Here is a 17714-nt window from a genome sequence, read left to right as displayed (position 1 = left end):
TTCTTGTATGTATTTGGTTGAGTACCTTTCATATTGTGTGTACTCTTATCTTGTATATGGTGTGTTGAGTGTTGAGTGAAGAAGAAGATTTTCAGCCTCTCACCTTGTGTGTTCTCTATTAGGGTTTTGTGAGTGTGTGTGTGTGCTTGCAAGAGCTCAAGCTCTCTTTCCCCCTGCATCTTTTCAAATTTTTATTCTCATCACTTATCTATGGTTGAAACTGAATTTTAAAGACTTTTGCTTCAAAATCGTTATGTGTACTTTGTAGAGACACATGTCCATGTAGAAATTTTTCATCACATTAGTTATTGCTAGGATACAATAGTTCAGTACAAGTGTTACAATGACTTCTATTGGGCTTAAGTCCCTCGATACAAGACCTTTCTAATTCTGCACGATAGATTTTTCCTCCATCTTCTTCTCTAGGTTGTTCATCATCTAAAGAATTCTTTAATGCACCTCTTTGGCTTCATCTATCAGTTTGTCTACATCTTCAAGGCCTTTCTTGAAGCTTTTAGATATCTAGATAGGTTGATCATTTGTATCCCCAATAGAGAAATAGGAGTCATCATCAGAAGAAACAGCTAAAATAGCTAGCCTAGCAACCTTGTTAGGAACAGTCCTCTCATTAGAAGAATTTGCATCCATGGGTGACTTTTGTATAGAGCTTATAAGTTGTAAGATATTATGTTCTCAATTCCCTTATGGACTGGTCTTTATATACTATTTTGGATGGACTCCAAAACCATCGACATAAAAAAACCATGTGCTGTAAATCTGTGTGCAATAACACCATTTTGGAATAGGAACCCTGGTACCTACACTGAGCTGACCATTATTGTGCACATACAAGACAGCTTTAGAGTAAATTTGTTGAGTTATAACTGTAATATAAAAATCGAAATTCATAGCTATTACAAGACAAAAATTCATTGCTCAGTATACTTTTTTCAGGGCAAGGACTTTACAAAATTAACATACTTGAAGTAGCTTCAAAATTCACAAAATTCAAAATCCCCATTACCATTAACATCCCAATCGGGATCTACCAAGGTCTTTGGCTCTAGTCATTTTCGAATCTTCCTATTGTTCACCTTGAATTGTGCTCTGCTAATATCCTCACCTCCCACGATATTGAGGTGCTCTCTAATATTTAGGAGGCTCCAATGTCTACTTGCACCTACAACTTCCACTGCACCACTGGGCAACCGAATGCATATGTCGAGAGGCAAAACAACTTGTTCATCTGCCTGCATTGGGACCCAACAACTATTCTTTTTCATCCACCGCTCATAATAGAAGCGTATGTGTAGTGTGGCGCGAGCTTTGAGATACCAAAATGAGACACTAGATTCTACTATATTGCACTTGAATGTGTCATCTTTATGTATCCCTTCTCCTACAGTCTTCCACTAGTCTCCAAGCAAGGCTACCATGTCATCACCCAATACCTTCTTGCACACAAACATGGTAGGTGTTTGTGAGAAACAAAATTGATTGAACATCTTGGCAAAAAGATGTATTGGGCATACCCAACTAAGACTCATAGATCGAGAGGGCTTTGCAAACTTCAAAGACCCTTGTATATCACAAAGCATCTTTGATTTCATGACCATTACAATCCAAGCATCTAGAATTGGCCATTCTATAGAAGATAGGGGTGGAGATATGATTATCTGTAGCTTACCAAACCCACCGTCCTTCTTTGGCACCAAATAGGAGTGTCGGTAAAAGAAGACCTTTTCCTTAAGAAGTTCTACACTTGTTTTATAAGAAAACATTGCCTGACCAATGTCTGCATGCCTGACCAATGTCTGCATGCAATGCTTGTGAAATGTTCTGGTAAGGCTTTCCAATGGCTGCTCCTCTACCATGTTTGAAGGAAAAATATCTGCAAACAAGAAATAAGTTGACTTAGATTGAAACATCTCTATTAGAAAATCTCACATGCCCCTTTCTACCTGCGATACTTACAATTGTATGGAAATCAAGTTTGTTGGCGAACATGGATATCTCGTTGCTGTGTAAACACGTTGTACCGTGGCCACTAGTTTTCCGTTGCTTGCCTTCTTGAAGCCTTGTAAACGACCTTTCCAATGGTGCTCCAGTACATTTCACCGCCGTCGAACTCGGTGAGGCCCAATTGCAGCACAGCAGGCTGTAGATAAACCCAAGTGCTCTTACGAAATGCCTGTCCCACCCAAGCACCATCATCGTCCTTCTTGTTGTGCAAGGATATGTCCTCAATCTTGTCTTTGGGTCTTGTTGGTGCGGCCATATCTTCTTGGAAGCTAGAGTAGAAAGGTTAGGTTCAGAGTAAAAAGGAAAGAGATGTGCAGACTAGGGTTTTACGAGAGCCATGAAGATGAAAGAGATGGAGCTCCGAGAAGGGAGGGAGATTAAGATGAAATTTCAGGGTTTTGGGCTTTGATGGTTTCATTAGGGTTGGGCAAATGAGATAGAGATGGAAGAGAAAGGAAGGAAGAGTTTAATTTGGATGTTCAAGAGAGAAAGTGGACTTGAAAATGAAATTTTTTATCACTGAAATTTGAGATGGGTTTTTGGGGAAAAATGTGAGTTTTGGGGGGATCTCGAAAATTTTAAGAATTTTAAGAATTTTTTGAGCCACGAAAAATGGTGGGACCATATCTACCCTAAACCCCCTATTTTTTTAAAGGGACAAGTGTAATTATTAGTACTAAAAGCCTAGTCCCCCTCCCTATATTCAAAGGAGACCAAATGTGCCCAATCCTCTATTCCTATTGGTCCGTTTGCTAATTGCTTTCATTAGTAAAAGGCCCAAAATATGTCCAAATGCCCCCTAATGTCTATTCATGAATAGCATGGTTGGAATGCGTGGAGATTGTAAATTGTAAGTACTACTTTGTATGATTTGTACCATACTAAAGTTCTTTTAATTTTGAACATTAAAATTTTGTTATAGGGCATCTAAGAGAGGAGTTGCTACCGCTGAAGCTCTGTATCCTCAGTTAAAAAAGGAGACATAGTATAAGTTTTTAAATCAACCCGTTCCTCTTCAAAAGGATTCACACTCCTGTGGGTGGCATGTTATTGTGGAAATTTATTCTTTCCAAGTACACTAAACTTAATAGCAGTGTAAGTTATGTTACTCATTATCCCATTTTTGTTTCTTTCACCTCTTTTACAATATTCAATTTTGAGCCATTTTTATTTTTAATGCAGTCTCTTGGTATGCCTGATTTTTGGTTGTGGAGTGTGCGGGCGAAGGCGATTAATATTATACTTAACAATGCAATTACACCAAAAGATCTTGACTCGTCACGTCCAACAGGTGAAACAAGTAAAGCCTCTACATCAAAGAAGAAAAGAATGCCTATGCATTCACCTTTTAAGCATTTTATCTTTAAGCAAGGAACCTCTGAGAAGGTTGGCAAAAAGAGTACTCCAAAGAAGAAACTTCGATTCGCAGCTTCTATACAGAAGAGACCCAGGCAAAGGATGTGGACGCAGGGCCAGAGACAGAGAATCCTGAGAGCATGGAGCCCCAATGGCCCTAGCCTGCAGATCTTTATTAGTACATTTCATTCTGTAAAGATTCTTCTTGATAAATAACGAGCTTTTTTTCTCATATCTTTGTTTTTTTAAATATCCAGAATTCTTATTGAACCCCTCATTATTTTAGCAATTTAAGACAACTTTAAAAATAATTTATGAAAAATTTGAGAGAGAGAGAGAGAGAAGTATAATATGAGTACACAGACGAATTCAAATATCGCAATATATTTTCCATTATTAAAGTAACATTGAGATACAAATTGTTTTGAGCCCAAGTCCTCAATACAAAACATTCCTAAAATTCCTAATTATCTTGCTGGGTAGGCTTATCTTTAGTTGGCTTGTTTTGGGTAGGCTTATCTTTAGTTGGCTTGTTTTGGGTCTTCTAAAAGGATCATTTGGTACACGAATTTGGCTTCAGCTATATCAGTTTTTCTACATCTTCAAGGTCTTTCAATCTATTTTCAGAGTACACGACAGATTTTTCATCTGTATCCCCAACAAAGGAATACACTGAGTCACCTTGTGAGACTGGAGGGGGCATAGCAACCTTGCTAGGAGCATCCTTATCATCTCGCAACAATAATAATTCGCATCCATGGGAGGCTGGCTTTTGTTATGAGATATGAGTAAGAAATAATATCACAACTTTCATATGTAGGATGTCTTTATATACTATTGAAAACCATGTTTTACAATCCTGTGTGCCATAAAACCACCCTAGTTTTGAACAATTGTCATCTCCAATCCTGTGTGCCATAAAACCATTTTCCCAGCCTACAATGAATTGACCATTCATGTGTTATAAGAATTCGCATCCATGGGACAGCTTTCTACAATCCAAGAAAATATATTAAAATACACATTGCACTTTTGATTGGTAAATCATAAAAGATTTTACAAAAATGATTTGAAAAGGAAACTTGGAAGGTATTTTTCTAGAGAAGTTCATTAAGTCATCGATATACCCTCAGCCTCCCAGTCGGTATCTACCAAGGCCATTGGCTCCATTTGCTCATGAATCTTCCTATTATTCACCTTGAATTGTGCCTTGCTAATATCCTCACCCCCCCGTACGATTTGAAGGTGCTCCCTAACATTTAGGAGGCTCCAATGTCTACTTGCATTTACAACTTCCACCACACCACTTGGCACCTGAACACATATGTCAACAACAGGTAAAACAACTTGTTCCTCTGCCTGCATTGGAATCCAATAACTGTTCTTTTTTATTCACTGCTCATAATAAAAGCGTATGTATAACATGGAACGAGCTTTGAGATACCAAAATGAAACATTAGAGTCTACTATATTACACTTGAATGTGTCATTTTTATGCACCCCCTCTACAATACTCTAGTGCTCTCCAAGCAAGGTAACCATGTCATCACCTAGTACTTTCTTGCACAGAAACATGGTAGATGTTTGTGAGAAGGTAAATTGATTGAACATCTTAGCAAAAAGATGTATTGGGCATACCCAACTAAGACCCACAGATCGAGAGGGCTTTGCAAACTTTAAAGACCCGTGTATATCACAAAGCATCTTTGATTTCATGACCATTACAGTCCAAGCATCTGGGATTGGCCATTCAATAGAAGAGAGGGGGCATTAGGAATTTTTTAAGGTCATTTTTGGGCCTTGTGAGGAACTTTGACTGAAATATTCCCTCCAAAAAGGGGCATCGGATAAAATTTTTGCAAATGAACTCCAAATTTTTAGATTCTACTCTTCAAAAGCTATCCATTGATATATAACACGATAGGGTTCAGAGAAGGAACAAGATAGATACCTAGAAGATTCCTTTTTGCTTAGGGAAGATTCACGTAACGTAAATCTTATCTTCCCCAGGCAAAAAAGAATCTTCTAGGTATCTATCTTGTCCCTTCTCCGAACCCCATCGTGTTATATATCAATGGATAGCTCTTGAAGAGTAGAATCTAAATATGTGAGGTCCGACAAATTTGGAGTTTGTTTGCAAAAATTTCATCCGTCGGTGTCCCTTTTTGGAGGGAATATTCTAGTCAAAGTTCCTCACAAGGCCCAAAAATGACCTCAAAAAATTCCTAATGCCCCCTCTCTTCTATTGAATGGCCAATCCCAGATGCTTGGACTGTAATGGTCATGAAATCAAAGATGCTTTGTGATATACAAGGGTCTTTAAAGTTTGTAATGTTCATGAAATCAAAGATGCTTTGTGATATACAAGGGAGTGTAATGGTCATGAAATCAAAGATGCTTTGTGATATACAAGGGAGATGCTATCATCTGTAACTTACCAAAACCACCATCATGCCTTGGAACCACATACGAGTTCTGGTAAAACATTGCTTCACCGATATCTCCATGTAATGCTTGAAATGTTGTAGTAAGACTGCATAATGGCTGCTCCTCTACCAAGTTTGAGGGAAAGATGTCTACAAACAAGAAATAAGATGACTTAGAAAGAAGGAAACTTCTGGCAGTCTCATGAAATCATATGCTCCTTTCAAACTCATGATACTTACAGTTGCATGGAAACTTAGTTTATTGGCATGAAGATGGATATGTCGTGTTGTGTAAACGTGTTGTACCATGGCCACTAGTTCTCCATTGCTTGCCATTTTGAAGCCCTCTAAATGACCTTTCCACCAACGAAGCTCCATCACATCTCGCCACCGTTGAACTCGATGGGGACCAATTGTAGTAGGCTATAGATAAACCCAAGAACCCTTGGCGAAATGCCTCTCCTACCCAAGCACCATCGTCATCCTTCCTATTGTGCAGCGATCTCTCCTCGATCTCATCTTTTGGTCTTCTTGGTACGGCCATATCGACTTGAAGCTAAAGGTGAAGCTTATTGTGCAAAAGGTTAGGATTGGGTGAATGTTCTAGAATGAGATTTATAGATTAGGGTTTTGGAGGAGCCTTGAATACCGAAGAGATGAAATAAGGGAGGAGATTAACGAGAGTATAGTTTGGATGTTCAAGAAGCTAAGCGGACTTGAAAATGAGATTTTGGTCTATAATCAAGTTTGAGATGAGTTTTTTGGAAAAAAAGTGACTGTTTTGGAATAATGAGCCACGAAAATTGTGGAACCACACCTACCCACTCTAACCCCCTACTTTTTGTAGGAGACAAATGTAATTATAAGCACCGAAAGCCTAGTCCCCCTCCTTACTGCCTAGTCTCTCTCCCTATATACAAAGGAGACCAAATTTGCACACCCCTCTATTCTTATTGGTTTGTTACTAATTACTTTCATTAGTAAAAGGCCCAAAATATGTCCAAATGCCCCCTAATGATAGCCACTTGTATAAGTCTTTTCTTTGGGCATGACTACCCTTTGATTTTGAGGATGAAATCAGGACGGGATGGATTGTAATGAAGCAACACCTTTAGTTTAGGTCTAGAACCTTGGTCATGGGCTCAAGTATAAAAGGGGGCTCATGGACTATCATTGTACCTTTTTGACACCTTTATACTTTTTGATATCTTTTGATATTAGTCATCATGACTCTTGGAGCCTCATGGCTCTCAACCTAGGCCTATGGAAGGCTATTTCCATCCTTTGGTGAAAGGCTAAATCATTTAGGCATTATGTATTTCTTGCTAATTGCATGTTAATCAGCATAATGATTATCCCTAATCTGAGCTTATGGATCACTCTGTTCCAGTATCCAAGGGCTAATCATCATCTCAAGAAAATAAGGTGGTATCTCCCTATGCAAAAAAGCAAGCCTTTTAATGTGGAGAAAACAAGACATTGTGTGCATAGTGCCATGTGTACTCAAATTTCTCTCATTTTTTCCCCCGACTAGTGACTTGACTAGTAGTAGCAAGCCTATAACTAATGAAAAAAATGCGGGGTTTAAGAGCTTGAGCTCCTTCTAAGAAAGCATAAAAAACACAAGAGTAGATAAGCATACAAGAGAGATGGATTGCTGAATATTCTTCTGTTCTCTCCACTTGTCCACAACCATAACATAAAGATAAGAGTGCATACTATTTATGAAAGTATTCTCATACTATAACATATAGATTGTTGGTCCATAGTGTCTACCCAACTATAGAAGTTAGTACTATAACTATGTCATAACTCTAATACACCAAAGTGGTCACACATCCTATAAACCACTGGTGGCATAGCACACATAATCTCACCAACCATACCATGGGTGTAAGTACAAAGTTGTCATCCTAGGTGTCACCCGTATCCACACTAGTTAAGCTCGATATCTCAACACTCTCCCTTGAGCTCAACCCCATACCTTGCACTCCAAGTAATCTCGTGAACCTGCAGAGCTTCTCTGTACCCAATGCCTTTCTGAAGTATTTACCTACTATAACATATAAATGATTGGTCCATAGGGTGAAATATACTACATGAGTTGGAGTTATAACTATGTCATATCTCTAGTACACTAAAGTGGCTATCACATATCCTGTAAAACCACTGGTAGCATATCATCCATAATCTCACCAAGCCAATGGTGGAAGTGCAAAGCTGTCACGTTGAGTTTAATATCTCAACACTCTCCCTTGAGCTCAACTCCATATCCTGCACTCCAAGTATGCTCCTAAACCTTTGGAGCTTCTCTGTACTTAATGACTTTAAGATGATATTTGCTACCTTATTCTTTATGGTAACATACACCAAATCTAATCACCTACTAGAACCTTCTTCCTCACAAGGTTATAAGGCACCTGAATGTGTTTTTTCCTAGCATCATACACTAGCTTACTCGTCAACTATATTATGCTCATATTATTACAATATATGCTAACAACCCTATTCATGGATCATCACCCACGTCTACCAACAGCTTCTATAACCAAACTACCTCACATGCTGCCATAGAAGCACACATGTGCTCCACTAAGAAACCTACTTTTGCTGCTCCAATACTCCCAAAAGAAAACATAAAAGTGCTACTAGATCTCTTGTTTAAGATGCTACCAGCCTAATCTGTATATCCATGTACCTATATCGATAATCCTACCTCATAGAAAGGTCCATAGTGTATTGTGGACTTTATATACATGAGTATCCTCCTAGTTGCATCCAAGTGTGGCTTCCTTGGGCCCCACATAAATTAACTCACCAACCAAATAAGTGATAGTCATGTAAATCAAACTCCCTATAATGTGTCTGTACATAGTAGGGCCCTCCAAAAGATCACATGTATCTATAGGTGATCACCTGCATCTGTTAGAAAGTCCAAGTACACCACCCTTACTAGCACAAGACTAAACATGTGGAGTGCAATTACCTTTCTCTCGTCATGGTGGGGAACTTGCCATCTTGGAGAAGAGGCAACCGTGGTGTAGCAAGATAGGAATTGAGAAGACTCTTGGTGTAGCAAGATAGAACTTGAGAAGAGGTAATCGTGGTGTAGCAAGATATCGACCACCTCCCATTGTCAATATCACCATGTGAGTTGTCTATGTTGAGCTCAGGAATCCCATCACTTGAAGAGCTCCAAGGTAGCTTCAGGACAATAGACCTCTCCTCACACAAACCCTCACACTCTCACTAGTATATCAATGGACAGGCATATGGGAGAGAAAAAGAGACACATACACTCTCACACTCACATACACAAGCACAGTACTACCAGGAGGCAATAGAGTATAAAGCTAGAGAGCAAGAGAACAAAAGGTAATAGCTTAGTTCTCAATCCAACCAAAGGGAATTTCCCTTTTGCATTAGACAAATTCACTTATATACAAGTCACTTAAGCATTAGTCACTCATATGCAAGTCACTTATATACAAGTTACTTTTTAGTCTTGGGCATCTAGACTTCATTGAATTTTAGGTGTCCAACAAGTAGACCTTAGTTTTATTTTTATCTAATGTAGATACAAGAATGTGGGTGCATGGGATGCCATCTTCACATAAGGCATGCTCACTCGGGTTATAACTTGAGAAGTGTAATTTAGGCAAGATTAAAATATAATATAATTAATCATGCCATGCTTGGGCAAGCATGTCAGATGGGGTTTGTGGCCTTAGGTGCATAGGTACTCCATAGCCTACACGACTTTGATTGCTTAGGGTTATTTGGATTAATTCTAGAGGGATTGTTGATGAAGGTTATCGATGGCAAGGGGTACAGATGTTGGTGCAAATGTATGTGCTTGGGTAGAAACAAGTATGTGCAAATGTATGTGCTTGGGTAGAAACAAGTAAGGTTGACTAATGCATGTACTTAAATGGTGCAAGCACCTACCTACTTACATGCATCACAAAAATAAAAACAATATGTAGTGCAAGTAAGGGGAGAGTTTTTTATGTTGAGTCTCTAACCATGATACATAGTGCATGAGTGTTGGTGTACTATGCATGAGTGATGTAGAACCACGATAGAATTTTCGCGTTATGTACTCCTCATTCCTCCATAGAAAGCACTATTTGACATTTTATGCTTGTCCATCTGACACACAAGAGACTCGACTTAGACTCATGCATGTCTTTCCAGTACATAATGATGTTATGTGAGATCGATTAAGATGATGATGAGGTTTAGGAAGCATCATGCCACGATAAAATCTAAGCCAGGGATGTCTTTCCACCACTACAAGAATAGAGAGAGTATGTAGGCCCTAATCATGTTGAAACTCCCATCCGAAGGGGTTAGTCGTATGTTATATGTTGTATGTAATATATAACATATGCCAAGGCCATAGTATTATCTCCCATCAGAAGGGTGGAAGATCTAAAGTGTAAAATATGTAACATATGCAATGGAAGATCCAAAATGTCAATCCATACAAAGCCTACATGTCTAAAAACTTTATTAAAGGCAAATAAAAGATCTCATCTTTTATAAGAAACTTTTAATGCCACAAGAGGGGGATCAACTTTGTCCAAGTGAATAGAAAAATACACATTCAAATGTAATATAATTCAATGATACATGCCCTTGTTGTTAAAGTAGCAGCATGTCTTCCACATTTATAGTACATAAATTCTCATTGTTGTTAATAATCCAATATTGTACTTTTGAAGTAAGAGTTCCCTTGGTGAAAAAAAAAATTGTAGCTCTTTCATTAAATGCGATAAGTTGTTTTACTTTATGTCAAGAGTTACCTTTAAAGTAGGAGGACTCTTTGGGTAAACATAAAAAACATAGCTCTTTCACTGAATATGATGAATTTTTTATTTACCTTATTTATGTCAAAGTTATAGGGTAAAGAATAAGATGATATCTTGGGGTTGGGTGTTTGATTACCTTAGCTTCTTAATTTTCAACACAACTCAATCCAAATCTAATGGTACTCGCTTACTCGAGCTTAAATGTTCAATAGGCACTTCCTCCTTGCAACCTTCTTCTCGGTAAGAATTATTGGCATACATTAATCACCACACATATATGATACATCAAAATAAATAATTATCAACAAAAGGGACTCTTTTTAGTATTACAAGCCTTTGAGATGAAATCCATAGTATGAAATCCATAGTATTACAAGCCTTTGAGATGAAATCCATAGTATGAACCCGTGAGGTGGTGTGAAGCATGATAGTGACCACGTGGAGGACTGGGGGATTGTGTGTGCATGAGGAGAACATGTGGGAAGTCGTGTGTGCAAGTGGAGGCCATGTTGGGAGGCAAGTGAGGTGACTAAGGTGAGGTGGTAGAGGTGTGAGGTGGTGATGACTCATGTGGTTAGGAGGTTAAAGTGTGGCCATGAGGCAAGGTGGCGATGTAGCCAACAATTCAAACTAAAAACCTTAATCAATCTAAATTACATAACACAAATCAACACCAAATCCAAAAAAAACAAGAAAAAGCACAAAATCAATATATTTTTCCCTCCAAATGTAACCCTTCCTTATCATCCTTTCTTCCCTTTATCAAACCATTACTACACATCATGGGTCTTCCCCCACGTGGCAAGAAGAAAAACATGCCCTACACAAGAATCTAATCAGGCACTAAGGCAAAGCCATTGGAAAACCTAAATAACCATACTCACTAGCACAAACCTAACCAAGTGGAATGCACTTACCTTTCTCATGTCATTGGAAACATGGATGCTTACTCGTCGTCTTGGAGAAGAGGCAAAACCACGTTAGCAAGCTTGAACTTGAGACGATTGACTCTCCTCGTAACCATGTAAGTTTTCTATGTTGTGAGCTTGGAACTCCCATGGATGGAAAAGCTCCAAGATCGCTTCAAGACAATAGCCCTTTCCTCACACACACCCTCACACTCTCACTACATCAATGGCAAGGCATACATGGGAGAGAAAAAGAGACACACACATTGTCACACCTACACACACAAGCATAGCACTATAATCAAGAAGAGAGCTAGAGAGCAAGGAGGAGGCAAGAGCTTAGTTCTGGATCTAAGCCAAGGGAATTTCCCTTTCTCTTATACAAGTTCACTTATGCATAAGCCACTCCAAATTTTTCTTGCTTTCAGGCGTACAAGTAGCCCTTAGTATAATATTCGTCTAAATTATCTAGATACAAGAATATGGGTGCATGGGACATAAGGCTTGGGGCCATCCCTCGGAATACATCTTGAACTATATACAATTCATACAAGACTACAACACAATAGAGTTAATCCTATCATTCTTAAGCTAGCATGCGTACATGGGTCCATAGCTACTCCATGACCTTGATTTCTTAGGCTTGTTTGGCTTCATTCGTTCTTTGTTGCTTAATGATGGCTCCTCTTCTACTCCCATTACATGGTGTTGATGTGGCCTAAGTGTTTGGAAGTAATGTTGGGCACCTAAATAACCTTGGGTTAAGAGAGAGAGAGAGAGAGAGAGAGAGAGAGAATTTGAAGAGTCTTGGCTTCTAAGAAGAGTTAAAACATGATATGCTCTTGAAGAAGATATATCTTGATAATCTAGTGAGATATTGAAAAGGTAGTCTATCACATGGTCAATTCCATGATGAAGTCCTCTTCCCCGAGAGAAAGCCAAATATAATCAAGTCCATGAAAAATCCCCTATCGAAAGGAAAACAAAGAATATATAATGGGCGCAGTAAGACACACAAGACGCAAGACTTCCGCAGGAGTTAAGTTGTGCCGTGAACGACCTGCAGAGCCTCACCTACCTTGTGCCGTGAAAGACCATGATATTGGTGATATCATCATCGCGACCATGATATTGGTGGTGGCGAACACGATGTAGAGTCCACCACTAGTAGTGGACTCTTTATTGCAGTTGGAATGGCCATGGGTGAGGACATGGATCTAAAGATAGAATCCCTTGCATGTAGTACATGTACTTGTATTCTTAATATAACTAGTAATATATTTGTGTAATGATCTTCTCTTCCTGTGCTCGACAATATATGATCCTTCTTCCTCTATTTGAAATTATCATCTCATTCAGCCCCCCACTTAACTCCTTTGTCACCATTCATTTTTGCAGTCCATCTTACTCTCTTTCCCCAATCAAATCAAATTGATTAAGCTATTTGTTCTCTAGATTAAGGGATCGAGGTGTGGCTTGACAATAGGTCCGGCCACAAGACTAGCTTGTGCCCCGGTAGTTATCCCAAAAATAGCCACATAGAACATGCCCAGCTACTAGCTCGTCAATTATACCTAGCTAGGCCTCCATTATATTATATGTTATGGCCTAGATAAAGGCTTGACTACTATGTCGGTAATAGCTACGCTTGATAGTAGTCGGGCTATATGTACCCAGCTCTACTAGCTAGAGACCATATTAGGGAGTTTGGGAAAATCCAATTACTTTGGGAATTTTATTTTCAATCTGCTTTTTAGTATATCTTGAGCATATCAATTCCAAAGTTGTCGAAGAATATAGATTTAGAACCTACTCTTCAGGAGCTTTCTAATGATATGCCACGTGAGGGGGTTTTGAAAAAAATCTTAAAAGGATTCACCATGTCCCCACTTTTTGGATCTTGTATAATGGGAATTGGGATTTTCCCAAACTCCCTAATATAGTTTTAGCTCATCAATCTTGCCCAACTAGGCCTCTATTATGGTGCATTGCTTACTATGATGTTTGGAGAGGTCCACATAGACCAAGTTGAAGTTGAATCCAGCTATATTATATGTTATGGGGCTTGGCTAAAGGCCCGACTACTATGTCGGGTAATAGCTATGCTTGACAATAGTTGGGGGCTATATGGGCCGAGCTCTACTAGCTCATCAATCCTGCCCAACTAGGCCTCCATTATGTTTCAATGCGTACTATTATGTTTGGAGAGGTACATATAGACCAAGATGAGGCTGAATCCAGCTAAATGAGCCTTTACTCCGGCTTATTGTTTCTCAAGAAAGACCAATAATAGATCCAAGGAAAATCATGATGATCACCAATCTGAGTCGACCAAGCACTTTGAAGGAGCTCGAAAAATTTCTAGGTCAAATAAAATGGCACAACATATTTCTCAAGTATCTAGCTCATGTAGCTTTTTGCCATTATACACTCTAAATAAGAAGGATGCAATGCTTATGTGGTCAAAAGAATGCAGAAAGCATTTCAAAATCTATAAATAATGCTCACAAATAGCAATTCTACAACCCCCAAACTATGTGTGTTGTTAACGTGTTTTTTGGATGCATTCGAAGTGGCGGTCAGAAATGTTCTTATCAAAATGAAGGAGTCAATTTTGTTTTGTATCAATCCCAAGATATCTCTGAAAGACATCAACACATCAATTGTAAGTTTTGAAGTATGTTAAAGTCTTGAGATGTAAACTCTTGGGTAGCACCATTTGCAAAAGATCTACAATGTAATGCTAAGGCATCTTTACAAGATTTTTTCTATTTTGAAAGGATGCAACCTAATTCTTTCCTCTAGAGGCAGTCACCTTCACTTGCATTTGAAGGTAGGGAAACTAACAACAAGTGCAAACAAAATTTATGATGGGACTGTTGGTTAGAGGCCCTTCTTGGTATTACCTTAGCAAAATATGTGCGTTCATCAATCAATTATCTATGAGTGGTTTTTTCGGAGATTATATTAAGCTTGGCAATGCCTTGGTGGACAGGTATGTTGATTGTGGTGGGCTGGCATTAGGCTACACAATTTGTTACTGGGTAGCAATTGACAAGGTGGAAAAATTTCTTGGCATAGAGGTGAACAAGCACACTGAGAAAAGTAGCATGAGTACTTGACGAGCTTCCTAAAAGTAGCATGAGTACTTGACGAGCTTCCTATTTCTTAATGGAGTTTGAAGGCCTATGTGCAGCAGTAGCTAACAAAGCATGCATGATGTCAATATTTGTTTCCACAATTCCTTTGTGGACATGCAAGTGTGCTTGAAAAAGCACGTGCTATAAAAAAATTCCTAAATTGGGACGCGTGATTTCTCTCTCCACTTTATATAGGATTATCAAAAAGGGAATCTACATATGTATTTGCAAACCCCCTTTTACATCATTTTGTATTATTGGCATAGCTACACTAATATATGGCCGCTTAGCAGGTGAGGCTGGAACCGGGGTCGACGTTGAGAGTGGAGCAATAGCTCTGGTAGAGGTTGATGCGGTCTTGGGCCTCGCTGCTGCTGCCGCCACATTCCTGGGAGTTGATGTCGCGGATGGTGGCGCCGAAGTCCTCGTTGTTGACGATGTCGCTATGGCACGAGGAGTCGATCATCCAGAACCACACCGCCGTCTTGAAAGAAGTCACGGCGTCGGTGGCCACCAAGCCCGGATCGTTGATGCCGTCGAACTGCAGGTAGCTACCGGCCGCCCCATAGTTGTAGTTCCTGGGCCATCGATATTATTTAGATGTTTTCACTAGGTGGCATGAAACATCAGTACATTAATGCGGCACTATAATAAGTAAAATGTTAGGAGGAGTGCTTTTACAGCCTAGCGGCGGCGGATGACGGGGCTAGCTGCCTACCATGTGAGCTGCAAGGGGCCTCGTCCATAGTAGCTTTGGCCTGAAGCGCAGCCGTATGAGGAGGTCGTGTCGCAGTAGATTTCAGGTGGGTTTTGCTCGTTAATGTAGCATCCCTCTGCAGATTTATAATTACAAAAGAGGAGAAAATTTAAGGACAAATAAGTACTTCTGCTGATTAATAATTAGTTGTGGTTTGGATTGCATCACCTCCCGTCTCGTGCGCCACGTGCGCAAAGAAGGCCGCCAGCTCCCGGGCGTTCACAGTAGAGTCGCCGGACGTGCCGAAGCCGTCGAAGGCCGCGGCCGCCTGCGTGAAGGCGTCGTACGTGTAGAATCCGTTGCCCTCGCAGCCGCTCGTGCTGATTTGGGGCAAAAACTGGCTGAAGATGTCGGTCGTGATAATAGACGACACTTGGGCTGCCGCTAGTAGCTCATTGTTCAAAAATGGGGCTGCGGACAGTAGGAAGGCCAGCGAGACCACAATGATATGCAACATGCGACAGGAATTAGATTCCATTATAGCAGCAAGCAGCAATTAGCTGACGCAATTACAAGATATGCAGATGATTAAGGCACACAAGTGGATTAATTTGGCAGACGATGTTATACAACACTTGATTCATGTATATATAGGGCGGGGCGGGGCGACCGATTGTGTATAGAGAGAGGCTGCAGGTCTTTCACGGCACAAGTTAGGTGAGAGGCTGCAGGTCGTTCACGGCACAACTCCACTACTCGGAAGTCTTGCAAGTCTTGCAGAACTTTTATTTTTTTAAACGTGTCCGTCGCAAATTTTAAAAGAAAAAAAAACACCAAAATAGCTGTATATATATATTCCGTACTTTATTTCTTCCCATATATATATATATATATATATATATATATATATATATATATATTCCGAACTTTATTTGTAGGTGTATATATGTTCCGAGCTTTATTCGCAAATTAATTTGTAGGTATATATATATATATATAGCCTATAGGGAGATTCGGCACGGCAGTGCTGAAATTTGACACCTTGAGGGCCACTATCTATTTTGAAAATTTCTCAGTTTCACACAAAGTCAACCAAGTTTATGGCCCTTAAATTGAAAGTTAGGACAAGTCTTCAAATTAATTTGTAGGTGTATATATATATAGCCTATAGGGAGACTCGGCACGAGTAACGGCAGTGCTGAAATTTGACACCTTGAGGGCCACTATCTATTTTGAAAAATTCTCAGTTTCACACAAAGTCAACCAAGTTTATGGCCTTTAAATTGAAAGTTAGGACAAGTCTTCAAATTTCAACCTTCCCAAACCAACCTTTCGGTGGGTTGATTACCGTCTTCTCTCCCTCGTATTAAAAAAAAAGTTCAAAAAATTTTCCCTATTAGCTGTATATTCAGAACTTTATTTCTTCCCATACATATATATTCCGAACTTTATTTGTAGGTGTATCAATTAAATGCCCAAAAGTCAACGAAATTTGGAGTGGCTTATGCATAAGTGAACTTGTCTAATGATGAGAAACGGAAATTCCCTTGGGTTGGATCTAGAACTAAGCTCTTGCCTCCTCCTCGCTCTCTAGCTCTCTTCCTGATTGTAGTGCTAGGCTTGTGTGTGTAGGTGTGATAGTGTGTGTGTCTCTTTTTCTCTCCCATATGCCTTGCCACCATTGATGTAGTGAGAGTGTGAGGGTGTGTGTGAGGAGAGGGCTATTGTCTTGAAGCGATCTTGGAGCTCTTCCACATCCATGGGAGTCCCAAGCTCACAATATAGAAAACTTACATGGTTACGGGGAGAGTCGATATTCTCAACTTCAAGCTTGCTAACGTGGTTTTGCCTCTTCTCCAAGACGGCGAGTAAGCATCCAAGTTTCCAATGACATGAGAAAGGTAAACTTGTGCACTCCCCACTTGGTTAGGTTTGTGATAGTGAGTATGGTGTGTTTAGGCTTTCCAATGGCATCACTGCAGTAGGGACCACGATTGCTTTGTTGTAGTGCTTGATTAGATTCTTGTGTAGGAGGGCATGTTTTTCCAGTGTTGCCACGTGGTGGAAGACCCATGATGTGTAGTAATGGTTTGATAAAGGGAAGAAAGGATGATTAGGAAGGGTTACGTTAGGAGGGAAAAGTATATTGATTTTGTGCTTTTTCTTGTTTTGTTGGATTTGGTGTTGATTTGTGTTATGTGATTTAGATTGATTGAGGTGTTCGGTTTGGATTGTTAGCAATTTTTTGGTTTGATTGGTTTGGTGTATTTGTTGGTTTGATTGGTTTGATTGGTTTGGTGTATTTGTTGGATTTTTGTGTGTTAGTTTGATTGGTCTAGTGTATTTGTTGG

The 17714-nt window shown here is 39.5% G+C and overlaps 1 protein-coding gene across 1 annotated transcript; it reads right to left on the bottom strand.

The window, feature by feature from the left end:
- Window positions 1-14839: 14839 nt before the first annotated feature.
- On the bottom strand, window positions 14840-15999 carry LOC147604450 (endochitinase 4-like). Its single transcript, XM_086794720.1, has 3 exons — window positions 15592-15999; window positions 15385-15499; window positions 14840-15244 (listed from the first exon to the last, which is right to left on the bottom strand). Exons 1-3 carry the CDS (start codon window positions 15899-15901, stop codon window positions 14953-14955), a joined length of 717 nt encoding a protein of 238 aa, XP_086650846.1. The 5' UTR covers window positions 15902-15999; the 3' UTR covers window positions 14840-14952.
- Between the last annotated feature and the right edge of the window lie 1715 nt (window positions 16000-17714).

This window comes from Cibotium barometz, chromosome 61 (genome assembly GCF_041138505.1).
Source record: "Cibotium barometz isolate CiBa-2024 chromosome 61, ASM4113850v1, whole genome shotgun sequence".
Taxonomy (NCBI): domain Eukaryota; kingdom Viridiplantae; phylum Streptophyta; class Polypodiopsida; order Cyatheales; family Cibotiaceae; genus Cibotium; species Cibotium barometz.
The sequence above is the reverse complement of the archived record's forward strand: the minus strand, read 5'-3'. Positions and strand labels throughout refer to the sequence as shown.